Source organism: Benincasa hispida, chromosome 5, assembly GCF_027475165.1.
Source record: "Benincasa hispida cultivar pf3 chromosome 5, pf3_genome.v1.1, whole genome shotgun sequence".
In the NCBI taxonomy this organism is placed as follows: domain Eukaryota; kingdom Viridiplantae; phylum Streptophyta; class Magnoliopsida; order Cucurbitales; family Cucurbitaceae; genus Benincasa; species Benincasa hispida.
Window position 1 is genome coordinate 69909694 of NC_143482.1, and position 18756 is coordinate 69928449.

General features: G+C 33.7%; 1 protein-coding gene across 2 annotated transcripts in view; it reads left to right on the forward strand.

The window, feature by feature from the left end:
• The window catches only part of NUA (nuclear pore anchor), a 93049-nt gene extending 82562 nt beyond the window's left edge, over positions 1-10487 (forward strand). For both annotated transcript variants that reach the window (XM_039031771.2, XM_039031772.2), the window contains 12 exons: positions 1538-1651; positions 1792-1869; positions 2038-2187; positions 2324-2395; positions 3037-3192; positions 3282-3335; positions 6230-6317; positions 6430-6506; positions 6583-6711; positions 8025-8117; positions 8485-8659; positions 8770-10487. In XM_039031771.2, coding sequence (XP_038887699.1) covers positions 1538-1651; positions 1792-1869; positions 2038-2187; positions 2324-2395; positions 3037-3192; positions 3282-3335; positions 6230-6317; positions 6430-6506; positions 6583-6711; positions 8025-8117; positions 8485-8659; positions 8770-10112 — 2529 coding nt within the window. In that variant the 3' untranslated portion in view covers positions 10113-10487. The remainder of the gene's footprint in view (positions 1-1537; positions 1652-1791; positions 1870-2037; positions 2188-2323; positions 2396-3036; positions 3193-3281; positions 3336-6229; positions 6318-6429; positions 6507-6582; positions 6712-8024; positions 8118-8484; positions 8660-8769) is intronic.
• Positions 10488-18756: the final 8269 nt, after the last annotated feature.

Below are 18756 nucleotides of genomic sequence, written 5' to 3' on the forward strand. Positions count from 1 at the left end.
TATTCTCTAGTGCTACAGGATCAAAGTAGTCCTTTTATTGGGTTCTTGAGTATGTTTCCATCTCATAATAGGTATAGGACTGATTCTTTGATTTTCTTGAATAAGAATCAATCTTTCTTGGTCGTGACCAAAAGAGTAATTTCGAGCCTTGAACGTTCTTCTTGAGTTGTAAAATTCCATTCTCGATGATTCGTTAATTTTCTTCTTTCTTGACTTCAATTTTTAAGGGTTTCTATATATATATGTGGGTTGTTTGGCAACGAGCACAACACTCACAGCTCCCTCTTGTGATCGGCGTCACCAAGAATTTATTGGTCTGCCACCGACGGCATCAACATCAGCTCAGGTGGTGGCTCTGGTACCAAATTGATGTTGCATAAGTATTCTCAAGGAATAATCTTCCAAGAATCAATCTTGTGCATTTTTTATTGAAGTGATAATAATTGTTCCATACAAAAGGGGAAGATTCCTATTTATAGAGTTTTATTACAAGTGAGGGTAAAAAGGGAATTAACTTAGAATATTACCTAATTACCCTTTTTTTAATATGAAACAATCTTTTCATTGATATAATGAAAAGAGACTATTGCTCAAAGTACCTAATTATTCAATTAACCTCATTCTTCTTATATCAGCTCGAGTCAAAGCTTCCTCATGGTGCTCTCTTTCCAAACATTTTTCATATTATTCAATTCAAGACATTAGCTTAAATTGAAATGCTGTTATTTCCTCTTCTACAAGTTAGATTGTTTTCTCTTGTTAAGCATTTGACATTGTTGTTGAATTATTTGTTCATCTCCTATAATGTATTTTGAGCATTAGTCTCATATCATTGTTTCAATGAAAATGTTTTTTCCGTTTCCAAAAAAAAAAAAAAAAAAAAAAAAAAAAAAACCAAAAAAACCAAAAAAAAACCCAAAAGAAAAATGGATTTTCTTCGCTTGTGGCTGCTTGCGGGTTTCAATTACAGGAGATAGCTTCTCCTCAGACGGTGAAATCATCATGAAGATTATTTGTTGGAATACTCGGGGACTTATTGACGAATCCAAAATAGTTGCCTTCAAGCATCTTTTGCAGAATCAACACCGTTATTTAGTCCTGATACAGGAAACAAGTAGCCGGTTTTTGGAAATCAACAATTCATCAAATGAGTTTGGAGCTCAGATGGAATTGGCTGGACCTTTAACATTGAGGAGGCAGTTTAAGTTTTTAACTTTGTGTAATGTGGTTTTAGCATTATCTTCATTTGATGTGGAGTAGACCTTTTGTTGCTTTCTACGTCCTGGCTAGTTCAATATCCCTGTCCTGTTAGTTACTCAGCTGGTTGGTTGGTTGTTTTGTTGCTGGTTGTTTGTTAAGTAGATCTTTTGTTGTATTCATACTTGTTTACTAGTTAGGATAGTTGGTAAGTTGTAAGTTGTGCTGTGGCTGCGTGGTAAGTTGTAAGTTGTGCTGTGGCTGCGTAATCACCAACCTTTTTATATTCAACTGTACTGCTTTTGAGCTCTCTCTCATCTCTTTTTGCTTCATCACGCAGTTAGAAAGTGCTCTTAAAGCCGTGGAGAGTGCACAGACTTCACTTAATGCTGAGCGTCAAAGCTCAAAAGCATTATTGTTAACCGAGGAGGAAATTAAGTCTTTACAACTTCAGGTTGAACTTAATATCTTTCTTGGTTCATTCAGAAGACCATTTTATGTTGTGGGGAAACTAACGGACTACAGGAGGGAATAGCTGTATTTCCTGCTTTATTGTCTATGAGTTGTAGGATATGAAGGTTAACTTTTTTACAGGTTAGGGAGATGAACTTGCTTCGTGAAAGCAATATTCAACTGCGAGAAGAGAATAAGCACAATTTTGAGGAATGCCAGGTATCTTTAGGATACAATATCATGCATGATTTGAGGCCAAACTTTCTGATCATTATTTTTCCCTCTTGTTTTTTTATTCATTTCTACCTCCCAGTCACGTGTGGGTATTCATAATTTCAGCTCTTCCAGGGAACTTTTACTAATTTAAAAAAAAATTCTTGATCATAGAAATTACGTGAAGAATCTAGAAAGGCTAAAAGTGAAATAGAGAAGCTTGAGGGTATGCTGAAGATGAGACAAATGGAGGTGGAATCCTGTAAAATGGAAATTGAATCGCAGAAAGTGGAGAAGACTCACCTTGAAAGCAGAGTCTCTGAGGTAATATATCTGGAGATTGATTTTCTAATTTTATCAAAACTCTTACATTTCTCTGGATCCGATTCATTTACACACACAATATCCTGTTATTCCTTGGATGTCCATGTTCATTTCTGATTTTGGTTTGTGTATGTAGTTGCTTGAAAGATCTAAGAATATAGATTATGAAGATTATAATCGTGTGAAAGATGATGTTCAAAGAATGCAGGTATCCACTTATTCTTTCTTGTTATCCACTTGTTCTTTCTCGTTATCATGAGAACATCTATTTTTATTATATGTTACTTTTGTGTTTTTCTTTTTGTAGTATTGAGGCACTCTTTGCTTTATGGTCATGGTCTATTTCGTTTTGTTATCAACTTTTCACCAATGTTTTCAAAAATCAAGTCAAATTTTGAAAGCTAAGAAAAGTAATCTTCAAAATTTAAAACTCTTAAATCGCCAATTGACAAAAACACTGAAATCTAAAAACAAAATTGTTGTAAAATGTAGCCCAAGGTTTTAACTTGGAGACCTCATAAGAGATCTCTAGCTATCAACCTCCCCTACCACCAGAGCATTCCTTAGGGCATATGTTTTACTACAATTAACATTGAAATTGATAATGTAATGGATTTGGTCGACTTGGTTTTGACCAATATCCACTCTGAATCAACAAAATCTAATTTGATACATGGAGCTCCCAAGATATGAATAAAATGAGTTAGGGGGTGAGGTAGGTAATCTCAATTTTGGAATTAGTTTTTAAGGAGAGAGCCATCTTGAAAGGTTATAATCAGTGTATTTTTGTTTTATATTGCTGTTTAAAGATTGGGAATCAATCACGTTCTTTCAACTTCCTTGTACTAGATGGAGCTGAATGAGAAAGATACAGAAATTGCAAAAGTCAAAATATTAGTCTCTGAAAGACAGGAATCAATATCTCAATTGGAGCAAGATCTTTCTAATTGCAGATTTGAACTGAAGGAAAGGGAGAAGAAATTGAATGATATTCAACATATGGAGGTAGACGACTAAGGTTTAAGGTTTACATATTTTCCTATAGAACCAAACTACCAAGTTTTTATATTCATATGCATAATTTGTGTGCATAGGCCAATCTGAGGGCAGATATGGAGAAACAGAAGAAGTACTTTTCTCAGTTTAAGGTATCTCTTTTATATAACTGTAGCTATTTGGATCCTTACACCATCATTCTCATCCTATGAAAAATATACTGAACTCTACAATATTTGACATTGAGAAACATATGGAATATTTAATATATTAAGAATAGGCTTGAATCAAGGCATTTGATTTCACAATTACCATAATTTTTAATCAGAAATAAGGTTGATTTTATTAAGAGAGAAAAAAATCATATCATTATCACCCTATGAAAAAAATACTGAGCTCTAATATTTGACATTGAGAAACGTATATAATATTTAATATATTAATAGTAGGCTTGAATCAAGACATTTTAGTTCATGACTTCCATATTTTTTAACCAGAAATGAGATTGATTTCATTAAGAGGGAGAGAGAGAAAAACCATTATGAAAATAAGAAACCAGGGAAAGCTACAGGGGGTGAGTGTACAAGGTGCATACCAAGTAAGTTAAAACGTGATTTAAGCCTTTTTTTTTTTTTTCCGAAAATGGAGAATCACATCATCAATGAAGGTGGAGATTGGAACGTAGGACCTTTGAAAGGAGGAAGAATTGTCTTAATTACTAATTTATGCTGACATTGACTATATAATTTAATATTTAAACACATACAATGCAGCATATCTTAGAGTAACATCATAACCATGCTATAGTTGCCTAATAAGTACTTCTCACACTACATGTCCTTGATTGTGCATGTTTGATATAGCCTATTTCGATTTTGAAATTAGTTATTCGAGGGTTTTCTTTTAGATCTCTCAATGAGATCCTTGTTCTAGCCTAGATGTTCTTGTTTGTTCTTTGTAGGTTTTGTTATAAATCTCTATATAAGGATCAATGTTTCTAGCCCAAAAGTTCTTATTCGTTCTTCGTAGGTTTTGTTATAGATCTCCATATAAGGATCTATGTTTCTAGCCCAGAAGTTCTTATTCGTTCTTCGTAGGTTTTGTTATAGATCTCCATATAAGGATCTATGTTTCTAACCCCAAAGGTTCTTGGTTTCGCTTTTCGTGAGTTCCTGTTTCAACCTAGAAGTTCTTTAGGTTTGTTCTTCGTGGATTTCTGTTTCCATCCCAAATTTGCTGATTTGTTTCGGAAGTTATCTTTACAAACTCAAGTTGTTCGCTAATCTACCACCTTGAGTTTGAGGCAAGGTGTTAAAAGTAAATTAGGGTTTATTCCTAATTATTTTATTTTTCATTATTATTTCCTTTTTCTCCCGTACAAAAAATGGCATTTGTGAGGAGGTTTATTTCATTAGCTTCAATCAATTATTGGCCTTTACATCAACTTGTTATTAAAAATGCATTTATTCATGGTGATCTTCAAGAAGATGTGTATATGGAGCAATCACCTGGGTTTGTTGCTCAGGGGGAAAATGGAAAAGTGTGTTGCCTTCGTAAATCTTTGTATGGATTAAAGCAGAGTCCACGAGCTTGGTTTGGTAAATTTAGTCAGGTGATTGAAAGCTTTGGAATGCAGAAGAGCACGTCAGATCAGTCGGTCTGTTTTAAGAGATCTGAGAGTGGTATCATCTTGTTAGTCATATATGTTGATGATATTATGATTACTGGTGATGATCCTTTAGGTATCCAGTCCCTAAAGACCTTTCTTCATAGTCAATTCCATACAAAAGATTTGAGCATTTGAAATACTTAGGAATTGAGGTAATAAGAAGCAAGAAAGGAATATTATTATCATAGAGAAAATATGTACTAGACTTGTTGATTGAAACATGGAAGCTAGGGGCTAAGCCATGTAGTACCCCAATGATGCCCAACTTAGAACTTACAAAAGGTGGAGAATTGCTAAAAGATCCTGAAAGATATACGAGGTTAGTAGGAAAACTTAATTATCTTACAGTGACTCGATCCGACATAGCCTATCCGGTGAGCATTGAGTCAGTATATGTCATGCCCTATAGTTGATCATTAGGCTGCATTGGAATAGATTTTGTGTTATCTAAAGGTTGCTCTCGGGCATGGTTTATTATATAAGGATTATAGTCATATTAATATTGAATGTTTCGCAGACGCCGATTGGGCAAGATTTAGAGAAGACAGAAGATTAACTTTAGGATTTTTTTTTTTTTTTTTTTTGTTGGTGGTGATTTGATTTCTTGGAAGAGTAAGAAACAAAATGTGGTGTCACGTTCAAGTGTGGAATCAAGTAGAGTAATGACACAGTTTGTATGTGAATTGATTTGGATATATCAACTTCTTGTTGAGTTGGGATTTGAAATCACCATACCGACAAAATTGTGGTGTGATAATTAAGCAGCACTTCATATCGCATGATTCGGTATTCCATGAAAGGACTAAACATATTGAAGTTGATTGTCATTTTGTACGTGAGAAAATTCAACCAGGTTTGGTATCTATAGGATATGTGAATATTGGAGAACAATTAAGAGACCTCTTCACGAAAGCATTGAATGGAACATATATAGATTATCTATGTAACAAATTGGGCATGGTTAACATATGTACTCCAACTTGAGGGGTAGTGTTATAGTTCTAAGATTAGGGATCTTTATTATTGTAAATATCTTTGTTATATTTTCTTTTTATAGTCTTTTCTATACTTTCCTTCTCTGGTCGCTCTTGTACACTTGTATATATTCATATCTTTAGTGAATGGAATAAAGTATCTTGATTCTCTCAAACCTAAGAGTTTTACAATAACTAGAATAAATTAGGAAACTTGTTTTTATTTTTGAAATCATACTTTCCTTCAATCATTTTCTTTCCCCCAAAAAATTACACTGAAGCTTTTTTGTTTTAGTTTATATCAGTAAACTGTGCAAATGGCTATAATTTCAATAAGAGTACAATCAAGCAATCTATTCGATACAGTTCGGCTTGGTTGTTCATGTTATTTTCTAATTTGCAGAGAAAGCTTGAAATTGTCTCAAAGGAGAAGGATGAATTGAGCAAAGAGAATCAAGCTCTTTTGAGGCAGTTGGAAGACATTAGACAAGGTAGCCTAGTATTCTTCATCATTATGAATAAATGTTGTGGAGTTCTTTGTTATTCTTGGATGTTTTTATTGTGTTTGAACTTCAAATGATAGAATATAATTTTGTTTTTAAGTGAATGCTGTCGGGAAAAGGTCCACTGGAGATTCAACTGGTGAGCAGGCCATAGAAGAAAAGGACACTAAAATTCAGGTTGATTCAACATCACTTATTGCGTATATTCAATAGTTCCTCTCAGTTTTCATTTATTTTTTAAATTTTGCCGCAGATTCTTGAGAAACATCTGGAGAGGCTGAGAGAAGAACTAAAGAGAGAGAAGGACGATAGTCGTACTGAGAAAAGCAGGCGGTTGAAAATTGAGAAGGCCATAAAGGATTCTTATACTATAGTTGAGCAGGTTTCATAATCTCCATTTTAGTATTTGTTCCGCTATTTGATTTGTTAAATTAAACTCAGTTTAAATCCTCAAATTGTTCTTGGCAAATGGCAATTTAGCTTCTTGAGACTCGATAACAGGGCATCTTCAGATGAACATCACGCCATATTGCATATATTGTTGGCATGGATTGTCAATTGTGGACATTATGGTGGATCATTAGTGAATCTATTTATTTTGTCTTGTGAATCAATCCTAGTTTGGTGTAAGAAAGTGTCCTCTTTTGGGGTTAGAGTTGTGCCAAAGTCCTGTATTGGCAGTGTCATAATCTTTTGGCCTACTCTAGTAAGAAATGGCAAGTTTGGACCTATCTATTGAACTTTGAAGCCACCTGCCCGATATTAATATTAAGGGCCAAATATCAATCTACACCCCTGAACTTTTGGGGTTGTAGCAATTAAAACCCTAAACTAATAATTGTTTCAAGTTAAACTATGAATTTTTGTAAGTGTACCAATTTGCACCCTCCTCTAAGTTCCGTTCAACCAATATTACGTGAAACTTATGGTTTGAGTCAATTAAACTCCTAAACTTTCATAAGCCAGTCAATTTAGACATTTTATTGTTATTAGCTTTGACAAATATCCATGCATTGATTTTTAAATGTGTAGACTTCTTCAAATGTCGGTTTCACAAAAATGACAATTATAGTAAATACATGGGCAATTCTCAAATGAAATTGTGACCATTGTCTAAATTGATTATATATGAATGTTTTGAGATTTAATCGATAGAATTATAAGTTTTATGTGAAGTTTTTCCAAACGGAACGCAATGACGGGCGTAAATTGATACACCTACAAAAATGTAGGGTTTAAATTGATATTTTCACTTAAATTTATGATGGATTTATTCAGTTGATAAAATTTTCATGGTCTGTAAGGATGTTTAGTTTAAATTTATTTGACCTATACAACCTTAATTTTCTAAATTTTACCCAGGGATAGAATTTTGAGTTTTTTTTTTTTTTTTTTTTTTTACAAGAAAGAAAACTTTTTGTTGAGAAAATGAATAAAGACTAATGCTCAAAATATCTAAACTTTGTCGTGTGATTTAACTACTTGTCTACATTCTACAACATAAGTGTCTTTGTAAAAAATAGAAACAAGAGCCTGGTTATGCTGCTTCCTTTAATAGAACTCTCTGAAGCGGAAGATTTTGCAAATATGCATATGCCAACAGGCATCTTGGAAGTTAAACCGAACTTTTCTTTGCCATTTTTCCTGTTTCCCATGCATCCTAATAGCCTCTATCTTTAACTTCTTTCTAAATAGGAAAAATCAAAGATTTTAAATGATTTGGAGAAGCATAAGGGCAACTTGAAGCAGGTTTCTGATGAACTTAGACAATCTAAAAGCAATCTTGAGGTATGCATTGCTTGTACTAAAAATTTTGGTATGTAGTGCTTTGATCCCTTCCTACAGTCTTTTAACCCAAATTAAGCAGTTGGAATTCTGATATTGATTTGTTGATATGCATGAGAATTAATTTAGATGATATTCCTCGATAATTAATGTGAATAGATAGATTGGTAACTACCTCTCAAAACGTTCCATAAGATTCTTCTCTGGTATTGTTTGAAATAATTTCTTTAAAAAAAAAACAAAAGAGATTAAAATCTTGCTTAGCACTTTGGGATTTAGGATGAAGTTATTCATTTTTCTCTTTCATAGCACTAATTGTTTAAATCGCTGTTGATGTCGAGAATTTACGTGTGATTGTTGGTTATAACAGGATACTTTACCACAGCCTCCTTCAGTGATTGGTTTGGACGAGCTTGCTTCTACCTACATTTTAGCTGCTGAAAATTTTGAGAAGACTGTGCAGTCAGTTTTGACTGATCTTGGAGCTCAAAATGTCCCTTCAGAAGTTTCTCTAGTCACGGATGCTTCGGTACAAACTAGTACAGGTGCTTCGGTGTAACATCATATTTTTACACTGTAACAGTTCGGACTACTAGTGTTGCTTCTTCTCCCCCTCCTCTCTTTTTACATAATGTGAATGTTGTATACTTTGCAGGTCTTGATGTTCCTCCTCAAACGCCTGATGTTGGATTGCCTTTGGCTCCTGTAACAACTAACTTTCCTGCCAAAGCATTGGAAGAACGTGAAAAGAAAGCTCATGTATCCAAGGCAAAAGTAGAAACACGTAAAGCAGGGCGGAAGTTGGTTCGACCTCGTCTTGGAAAACCAGAGGGAGGACCTCATGGTGATATAGACATGTTAGCATCAGAACTACCGAGCAATGAAAGCAAGCGCGCAACTTCTGGAAAACCAGAAATTGAAGGTGAATCAACTACATCAACCCATCATCTGGCGCGCAAACGAGTGGCTGCATCAACTTCTGAATTGCATGAACATTCAATTATCCATGGGGAGATCAGTTCTGAAATGGCAGCTCCTGTCATGAAGAGGGCTAAAGGGTCTGATACCTTTGCTGATGAAGTTGGTGGTCCATCCTCTTCCTCTCTGGAAAGTCTCAAAACTCAGCCACCCTTTGAAGAAGTTTCTGATATCTGTGAGTTTCCTCAAGGCTCAAATGAGGAAGCAGTTATTGAAAAAGAGGTCGAAATAGTAGGGGAGAAGGCTGCTGATAGGCCAAAAGAACTATCATCCGATGGATCTATGAGTCATGATGAGATAAACATCGACAGAAAAGAAATGCTGGATGAAAATCTGGATAGGCAGATTGGAGCGGAGGTGTCAGATGATGGGTTAAAAGATCAAGCTGAACCAGACAACTGGCATCCAACTTCGGAGATCGGAAGTGAGAGAGAGGAAGGTGAGCTAGCACCTGAAGTTGCAGAACTCGAGGGGGGTAATAATATTGAAAGCATTGAAATAGGGGAGGATCATGCTGAACCAGTTACAACACCTGATGCTTCCCCATCTAGAGTTGAGGATGATGCTCCGGCTGTCACGGCCATGGAGATTGGTGAGATCAACTCTCCTGAGATTCAAAATGAAGAGAAAATTGATGAAGGTGATATGGCTGATGAAACTTCCGAAATTCTAGATAAGTCAACTGATTGTAACCAGATTGATATGGAGAGTGATCAGGCTGTTGAAACTACCACAGTAGCTACTGAGAATACTCCAAGTACACCCCCAGAAATAAATGACTCGAAACAAGGTAGTCCTACTGTTGCTAAAAGGTCGTCTCCTGTCAATAGTAGCACTTCTACTACAATAAATTTGCAAGAGCGAGCCAAGGAAAGAGCTATGCTGAGACAGGCTGGAGTTGTTTCTTCATTGGATAGACGCCCTGTGAGAACATTACGTGGTCGGGGTGGTCGGATCGAGCGTGGTGGCCGTGGTCAACGATCTGGGCGGGGGCCACCTGGTGAATCGAATAGAAGTTGACTGCAATGTTGGATGATTTTATATGAACGATCTAAGGTTTCAATCTGATTTTTTCTATTCCTACACCCGTTTTTCCACCCAATACCATTGAGCATACAACTTAGAAGTTCATGCACTAAAGGTCTTCTACATTGGAGCTAGAACTTAAAGCAGCTTTGTTACTAACTTGTTCTTGTAGTTCACTCTGATTTCTTCGATTTTCTGTTCTGGAGTGTCCATCTAAATGCTTTCGTATTTCTGTTATATGGTGTTGTTATACAAGACAGTCCAGTATCAGAATCGTTGGCCATGTTGGACATTTCGTTCTTATAGATCATTAACAGTGTTATTACAAGTATATCATCAATTAAATACGTTCATATAATTTGATTATTAGATGAATTGCCTATGGTACACCTGTTTTTATTAGGCTATCTTCTAAAGCAGTATATCTGAAGCAAGAGATTTGAACATGCAATGTTAAGATGCTCTCCAAATAAATAAATAAATAAATGTTCTGTCTCGTAGCTAATCAAATTATGTTAAGTTAGAATTTTGTATTTATTACTTGGCTTCTGGATTTGTGCTTGTTGTCTGTGAAAATAATCAATTTACATTTTAAATTCTACCCATTAATACTTCAATTTTCAGATTTTAAAATTATTTTTAAATTAATTCTTTTTTTAGAGATTTTTAAATTAATTCTTAAAATTTATTAGTGACAGCTATATTGATTTGAAATGTTCAATTAAGTTGTCATGATGATGCTAAAATGAGCATAACTCAATATACATATTATTTGTTTTATCAACTTCGAAGTTAAAAGTCCGATTGTTTAGAGTATTATATCTTTAAATGGTGTGTCAGATCTATTAATTAAGATTCTTAATTTAATAAAACATTTTCTACGGGAAGTTTATCATTTCTACTTACAGTATTAATTTTCACATCTATTCGTAAGGTCTCAATAAATATGTTAAATAATTATTTGACCGACCAAACAAATGACATTGTCAACTTGAGCATCATAGCAGGTGGAGTAATTGTATTCTTATGGTAATAAGGTCAGGGAGTCTTACATAGAGAGGAATATAGGATCTATTATACTATCTAATGCATTAAGATCTCTTAGAGACATTCGATTTAAGGTTTTATGGATACATAAAAATAAATGAGGCTTAAAAGTAAAATATTTGGTAATAAAATGTTCGAGAGTCAGATAATTGTGTTTGGTTGTACATGAGAAGTTTTATCAAATTTTATTATGAATAAAAATAAAAAGTAAGTATCTTCGAAATAAAAAGTAAATGAATGAGAGGAAACATAAAACTCAAATTTTTGCGAGGGCATGAATTCTGCCTTGTCCATGGGAAAAAAGATGTCTGTAAAGATATTTCCCTGTGTCAACCCAGAAACCTTATACCAAAAAAGGATGTTAGAAGCCACTACCAATTTTTATCCTCAATTTTTATGTACCAAACGGCCCTTTATGAGGATCATCATATTTTTTTAATCTTTCATTGATATCTTGATGATATTCTAATTTATAGCAAAATCACCTAAGATAACTCTAATCACTTTTGAACGTGCTTCGAAACGAATGAATAAAACTAGTTTTTTTTTTCCTTTCTTTTCTTTTCTTTTCTTTTTTTTTTTTTTTTTTTTTAAGTAAAAAGGGAAACAAAACAACCGAATTAAAGACAAAACAAATTAGAACAAATAGCAAAATTCTCAAAAAAGAATGTCTTCAAGCCAAACTACCGAATAACTAGAGCATGGACAACTAAGTTAGTTAACGAGCAACAAAGTTATCCCTACAATTAACCAATAGAAATCCAGGAATAAAACCAGTGACGAAGGACACGATCTTCTCGTATCAAAATTTTTCAACTAAAAGATTTCAAACGATCTGTGAATCAGTTTCACTCCAAAAGAGAAATGTTATCTTCAAGAGCTATACAGAGACCTTCAAATATGACAATGGTCTCAGTGTAACGACTCGACTACCTAGGACTTATACTAAGCTGTTACTATATGCATGCATAAATCTCAAAACGACTCTCTTACAAATTGTAACTAAATCAAACAAATTTTATTACATAAATAAGTTTTGTAAAATCTAAATAATTGACAAATCTTTGATCGGGGTCCCCCTAAAATATAAGTTCAAAATAAATTTTTTGAAGTTCTATAAATAAAAATTTCAACAATGGAACGCTAAGTTCAAACATCAAGACTGAAATTTAAAACTTTAAAACATGCCGACATGAGTGGAAGCATCTCTCTGGTCCCAATGGCACGATCATGGATTCCTTCTGTCATTCGTCGGTACTTCCTTGCACTTACCAAAAACATAACATAAAAGGATAAGTATAAAATATTCAGTAAGTAATCCCACTATTGGGGTTAGGCTAAACATCTATGTTCTCTAGATGTCACTCTCTAGTGGGACGTGCATAGACCTCTACTTTCCATGGGATGGCTAACTAGTGAATAGTTGAACCCACTAACCTCTAGTAAATCCCGAAGGAAACACAAATCTCTGGTGAAGTCCCGAAGGAGATCATCACCTCTGGTGAATCCCGAATGAAACACGAAACTCTAGTGAATCCCAAAAGAAATACAAAACCTTTGATGAAATCCCAAAGGAGATCACCACCTTTGGTGAAACTCAAATGAAACACAAAACTCTGGTGAATCCTGAAGGAAACACATCTAGTAAAATCTCGGAGGAGATCACCACCTCTGGTGGATGTCTAATTATGGTTCCAGTAGTAAGATTACTTATCTTAAATTGAATTTCCAAAACTAATCCAAGAAATCAACCTCCAACAAAAACTTGAACTAATGTCTCAAACGTTTTGTTTACTCCAAGTTTATTCTGAACTTCGCTCAAAGATTCCAATTTATACATAAACCATAATTTAGGATTTAAAATCCAATTTCAAACATTTATAACTAATCCAAAATTTTCATAGTCTTAATACTCACCAATTATGCAATTCAAAGCTCCTGAACTTGTTGAATAGTATACTAACGACTTTCAAAAATTTGAATCGATGCTTTAAATCTTATAGATAAATAAAATTGGCCCAAAATTCAGTGTGTATTAAAGAACCAATCAAGAAATCCAAAGAAAACTTTTCAACAACTCACCAAATAAAAATTCGGCAAGTAGCGGTGACCGACGGACGCACATCGATGAATGGTTGAAAAAAATGAAAGTAATGGGGATTTTTCTCTCTAATTGACCTCCCTTTAAAATGATGTGAATGGTTTGGAATGAAGTGAATGATTGTCTTTATGGAGGAAAAATACTCCTAATCCTAAATTATTTGAGATTCCATAACTTGAAGTAGTAGATAGATTAGATTTGCTTTTTGAATAAGACATTTTCTCTGATAGATAAAACTAACATACAACCGAATAAATCAAAATCAATAAGCAGTACAATTACACTTAATTTAAGTTTATAAAGTATGCTAAAATAGTTTTTGTAGAAAAGAAGGTTTCATGTTTGAATACCTTTGATGAACAGCTGAAAATCTTCTTCTCCTCTACGAATTGGGCCTCCAATTTGATAGTAGACCACCACAATGATCTTCTCTACTAAACTTCAACTTGGATTGAGAGGTGGAATTTCAAATTGAGCTTAATTTTGGATTAGGAAGGAAGAAGGTTTATGGAGAGCAAGCTGATATTCAGAATTTCATATGCATGAAGAACTTCAAAATCTGAAAAATTGAAGTTTTTAAACAAATAAATCATGCAAGCACTTTGTTCATCAGCTTATTGACAGTTCAACAACCACTAACTAAATGGATTTAGGTGTTAAATAGGGGTTAATATACCTCAAACTTGAAAATGTTGGAAAATTCTACTAAATGGAATTTTCTAATTTTTAATTTCTTTTCCAATTTTATTTTTTTATTTAATTTTCACTAAAATTAAATTCAAACAAAAATTCAAAATTGATTTTGAATTTTTCAAAATTGAAATTGTTTTATTTAAATAACTAAGTAAACAAATTTAATTAATTAATGAAATAATAATTTAATATCAAATAATAAATTAATTAAAAACATAATTTATACATGAATTCTATTCATGTAAATTAATATTTAAATATTTTAAATTATCCAATTTCATTTAATTTCAACAAAATTAAACTTTTTAATTATATCGAATATAATTAATCAAATCCTAAATTGAATTTGAACACTTCAAATTCAAAATCCTAATTTCAAATTTGAACAATTCAAATCTACTCAATTCATTATACCAAAACATATTTTACGAGCTAATAGAGGGACCTTATGGACCTACAAATCATGAGCTCCAACGATTTGAGATTAATTAGCCAAACTCTTTAAACTGAATTTAATCATTGTTTGTTAACTACCGAGACATATCACTATAGCTCGATAGTTGTACTCTTCTCACTGTAAATATATTTCTGTCTATTTTAACCATAATCAGTAAGTCGATCTTTTGTAGCGAGGTCAAAATTACTGTTTTATCCATGTAAATATATCTTGCTCCTTAAGCTCCCACTGATCCTTTATTGAACAATTTGGTTTATAGTCCAACTTATAAACCATGTCCCTGTCGATCGTGAGAGGGTGGGTCCCCATTTTTTAAGACCAGGAATCAGGGCTTAAGAGAACAACCTATCTACTAACCCTAAGTGGGGTATGAGTGAATTCCATCTTGTAGAATTATGTCTCCAGCTATGTATCTAGTCTTATCCCCAAATGAGAGGCTTATTGAACAGTGTTGTTAAACTACTCTCACCTATGCAGATCAAATGACAATCCAGAATAAACAGGAATTCATAGTTAGCTCAGGATTAAGATTGGGTTACCCTAAGTGAGTGAATTTGAAATAGCCAGTTTAACAATAAATGGTCATTATAAAGAAAAAGGGGCTATTTCGAGGTTCGATCTTACGCAAACTCATTACAAATGATGCCCCTACTCACATGTCTTCACATGAATGATTTTGGAATCACATCATTTGTATCATATACAAAGTGGGCCGCATCCAATAGCGTGAGGATGAGGTACCCAATCTCATCCATATACGTATAGGCCATTTTGACTATATACTAAAACTTGATCATCTTTTATGTCGCCACATAAAGTTAAAGTATTCATATTATAGTCATGTATTCGTTTATTGGATTTTTATAATAGAATGCAATATCAATAACAATTTATTGAAAAATACTCAATATTATTTTTATTGATAAATATAATATGTTAACAATGTTTACGAACTGCGAGTTTTAAGACATTCCCAACATTCTCTAATTAGGAAATCCATATTTTAATTAATTAAAAAATCCATCATCTAATTAATTTAAATAAAATCAAAATTTCTCTTATCAACTCAATTTAAATTAATTATCTTCTCTAATTTAGATCCAAACTCCAAAATTAGAGAGGATAAAATTTAGAACCACAATGTCCTTTTTCCTTCTTAAATTTCAAATTCCTTTTAATTTTCAAAATCCTATTTTTTTTCTTTTCTTTATTTTTAAATCTTTATCTAAAATAATACAAAAATGCCAAATCTCTTATTAATTTAATCTCAACCCAATTAACTTCTCCAATTAACTTAATTTTGGCTCCAAAATAGATTTAAAGGGAACATACAATCCAGTGTTGAGATAAATTACATTATTCCAAATATTTAATCAATTTAAACACACTTTTCCTAAAATAAATTAATCCAATTCTTCCTTAAAGTGAATTAAAATTTCAATTCTTTACAAATATCTTTTAAATTAATTATCTTGCCTCCCATATTAATTCTTTAACTCCAATTTATCAAAATAACACCCAAATATTTCATGATAATTTAATGTAAATTACCTGAAAAGTTCGGGATGTTACACTCAGGAAGTTCAACAAACCCAAACGGACTAAAATCTCTCCATGGCTTAGCATGACACCATGCAAAACCGCAAATGACACCCTAGATAAGAAACCTATAGGATTGTTCGTGTTCATTTTACGCCATGTAAAACTGCAAATGTGATGTCAAATTTTAATATAGTGATTGAGTTTGAGTATCGTCCACGGGATTGACAATTAGTTTAGTTAAGTACAATAACTATCTCTACCTCATTTTTCAGGACAATTAAACATGGGAAAATAAACGTGCAAGATTGATTTATTTAAATTAACACCACTTTTACTCTAATTAACTTTAGACTATATTCAAAGGGAAAAATTAAAAATCAATCTCATGCTTTAGATGTAATTTAAATTAATAGATTTTAAGAATATGCAATAATATTAACACTACTCCTAAGAATATGCTTTAAATGTAATTTAAACTAATTTAAATTAAACGTGCAAGATTGATTTATTTAAATTAACACTACTCTTACTCCTACTTAACTGAAAAATTAAAAAACAATCTCATGCTTTAGATGTAATTTAAATTATTAGATTTTAAGAATATGCAATAATATTAACACTACTCCTAAGAATATTTTTTAGATGTAGTTTAAACTAATTTAAAGTAAACGCGCAAGATTGATTTATTTAAACTACGCAAGATTGATTTATTTAAACTAACACTATTCTTACTCCTAATTAACTGCCGGCTATATTCAAAGGGAAAAAGTTAAAAATCAATCTCATGCTAATTTAAATGAATAGATTGTAAGAATATGCAATAATATGTAAGTTTTTGAATTTAATAAAATATCAGCATTCTCTTCTGAGTTCAATTAACTCTTATTAAATTATAAAATTAGTCTTCCAGTCTATTTTTTATAAATTAGCAAGGCATTAAGAAACTCTCTTTCATTACACCTAAAAGGCTTTCCAATCTATCATGTTTGTCACTAAAATGCACTTGAAAAGTGCTTTAATTGCCTCTAATTTAGAGTCATTATTGCTAGTCGGTGTGATTTAATGTATTTTTATTTAGTAATTTTGAAGGAGAAATTTTAGACCAATCACAAATTGTCACGTCATTCATGAAAAAATTCCAAATAATCAAATTTGGGACCAATTAAGAGTTGACATGTGTCCCAAATTGAAGTTGAAAGCAAATTTCGATGATACCACGTGGTTTCATCATGACCGTTAAATCAAATAAAATTAATTTCACTCAATTTGATATTATTATTTGGGTTTCCAACTAAGCCCAAAAATGGGCTGAATTTGACCCAAATATCTAATTGGGCCCAAAGGCCAGACTCATAGACCAACCAAACTCAAGTCCAATTAATCAAGCTCAAGGACCATGCCCATGGACTAACCAAACCCAAGCCCACGAGGCCCACCAGAGAACGTGTTTTTCTCATTTGTGGGGTTAGCAATTCTACATTCAGAGAGAATTCACCAACAAGCAGAAGACTCCTAACTCCTGAAGCTCCTTAAGATACAAAGACTTTTCCAAAACTTCTACTTCAAGAGCGTTTGGTGCTTTTCTTCTTCAAGTCAAGCGCATTCATTCAACCGAGAGAGAATCAGAGGATCAAGTACTAGAGATCGAACCACATCGCATCAAATCAACACCAATATCACACCAACTCAAGTTCAACTCCACGAAATACGTTTCTCCAGAAACCTCGTGTGAATAAATTGGCACGTCCAGTGGGACGTCTCTACCTCTCATCTCTCTCTCAGCATCTAAACAAAACAATGGCACCAAAGAAGATTGCATCCAAAGCTTCCTCCATAAGTAGCTCTTACACGGGACCTGTCACCCACAGTCGCTCGAGGGAAGTTATGTAGGAGCAAGAGCAAAGCTCCCTCATCGTGCACAATATCCTGAGGCAAATGACGGAGTCTCCACAAGGCGGCATTGTCATCAAGGAGAACCCCTTGTTTGAAAACTCTACTTCTGCCTCCAGCAAGCTGAAAAGGGATTCGCAGCCAGATGTGACTTCTGTCATGATGGAAGATGTAACGGCTGAAGCGAACATGGCAAAAATGGAAAGGAAGATCAACTTTCTGATGAAAGTCGTTGAGGAGCGAGACCATGAGATCATTGCCTTGAGAGAATATATGCAGTCTTGGGAGGCTGTTGAATCAAGCCAAGCACCTACAGTCAAAGCAACTAACAAAGGGAAGACCGTGTTGTAAGAAAATCAGCTGCAACAATCAACTTCGGTAGCCTCTTTGTCACTCCAATAGCTGCAAGACATGATCATGACCTCTATAAGGGCTCAGTATGGAGGTCCGACTTAGACTTCCTTCATGTATTCCAAGCCATACACCCAGAGGATCGACAACTTGAGAATGCCAGTGAGGTATCAACCTCCGAAGTTCCAATAGTTTGACAGAAAGGGCAACCCAAAGCAACAAATTGCCTACTTTGTAGAAACATGCGAGAATGCGAGAACAAGGGGAGATCTGCTAGTTAAGCAGTTCATTAGAACCCTCAAAGGAAACACTTTTAACTGGTACATAGACTTAGAGCCTGAGGTGATCAACAATTGGGTGCAACTTGAAAGTAAATTTTTGAACCGCTTCTATAGTACTAGACGCATTGTCAGCATGATGGAGCTGACAAATGCCAAGAAATGGAAAGGCGAGCCAGTCATCGACTACACAACCGATGGAAAGCTCTAATTTTGGATTGCAAGGACCGACTCACCGAATTATCTATCGTAGAAATGTGCACTCAAGGTATGCATTAA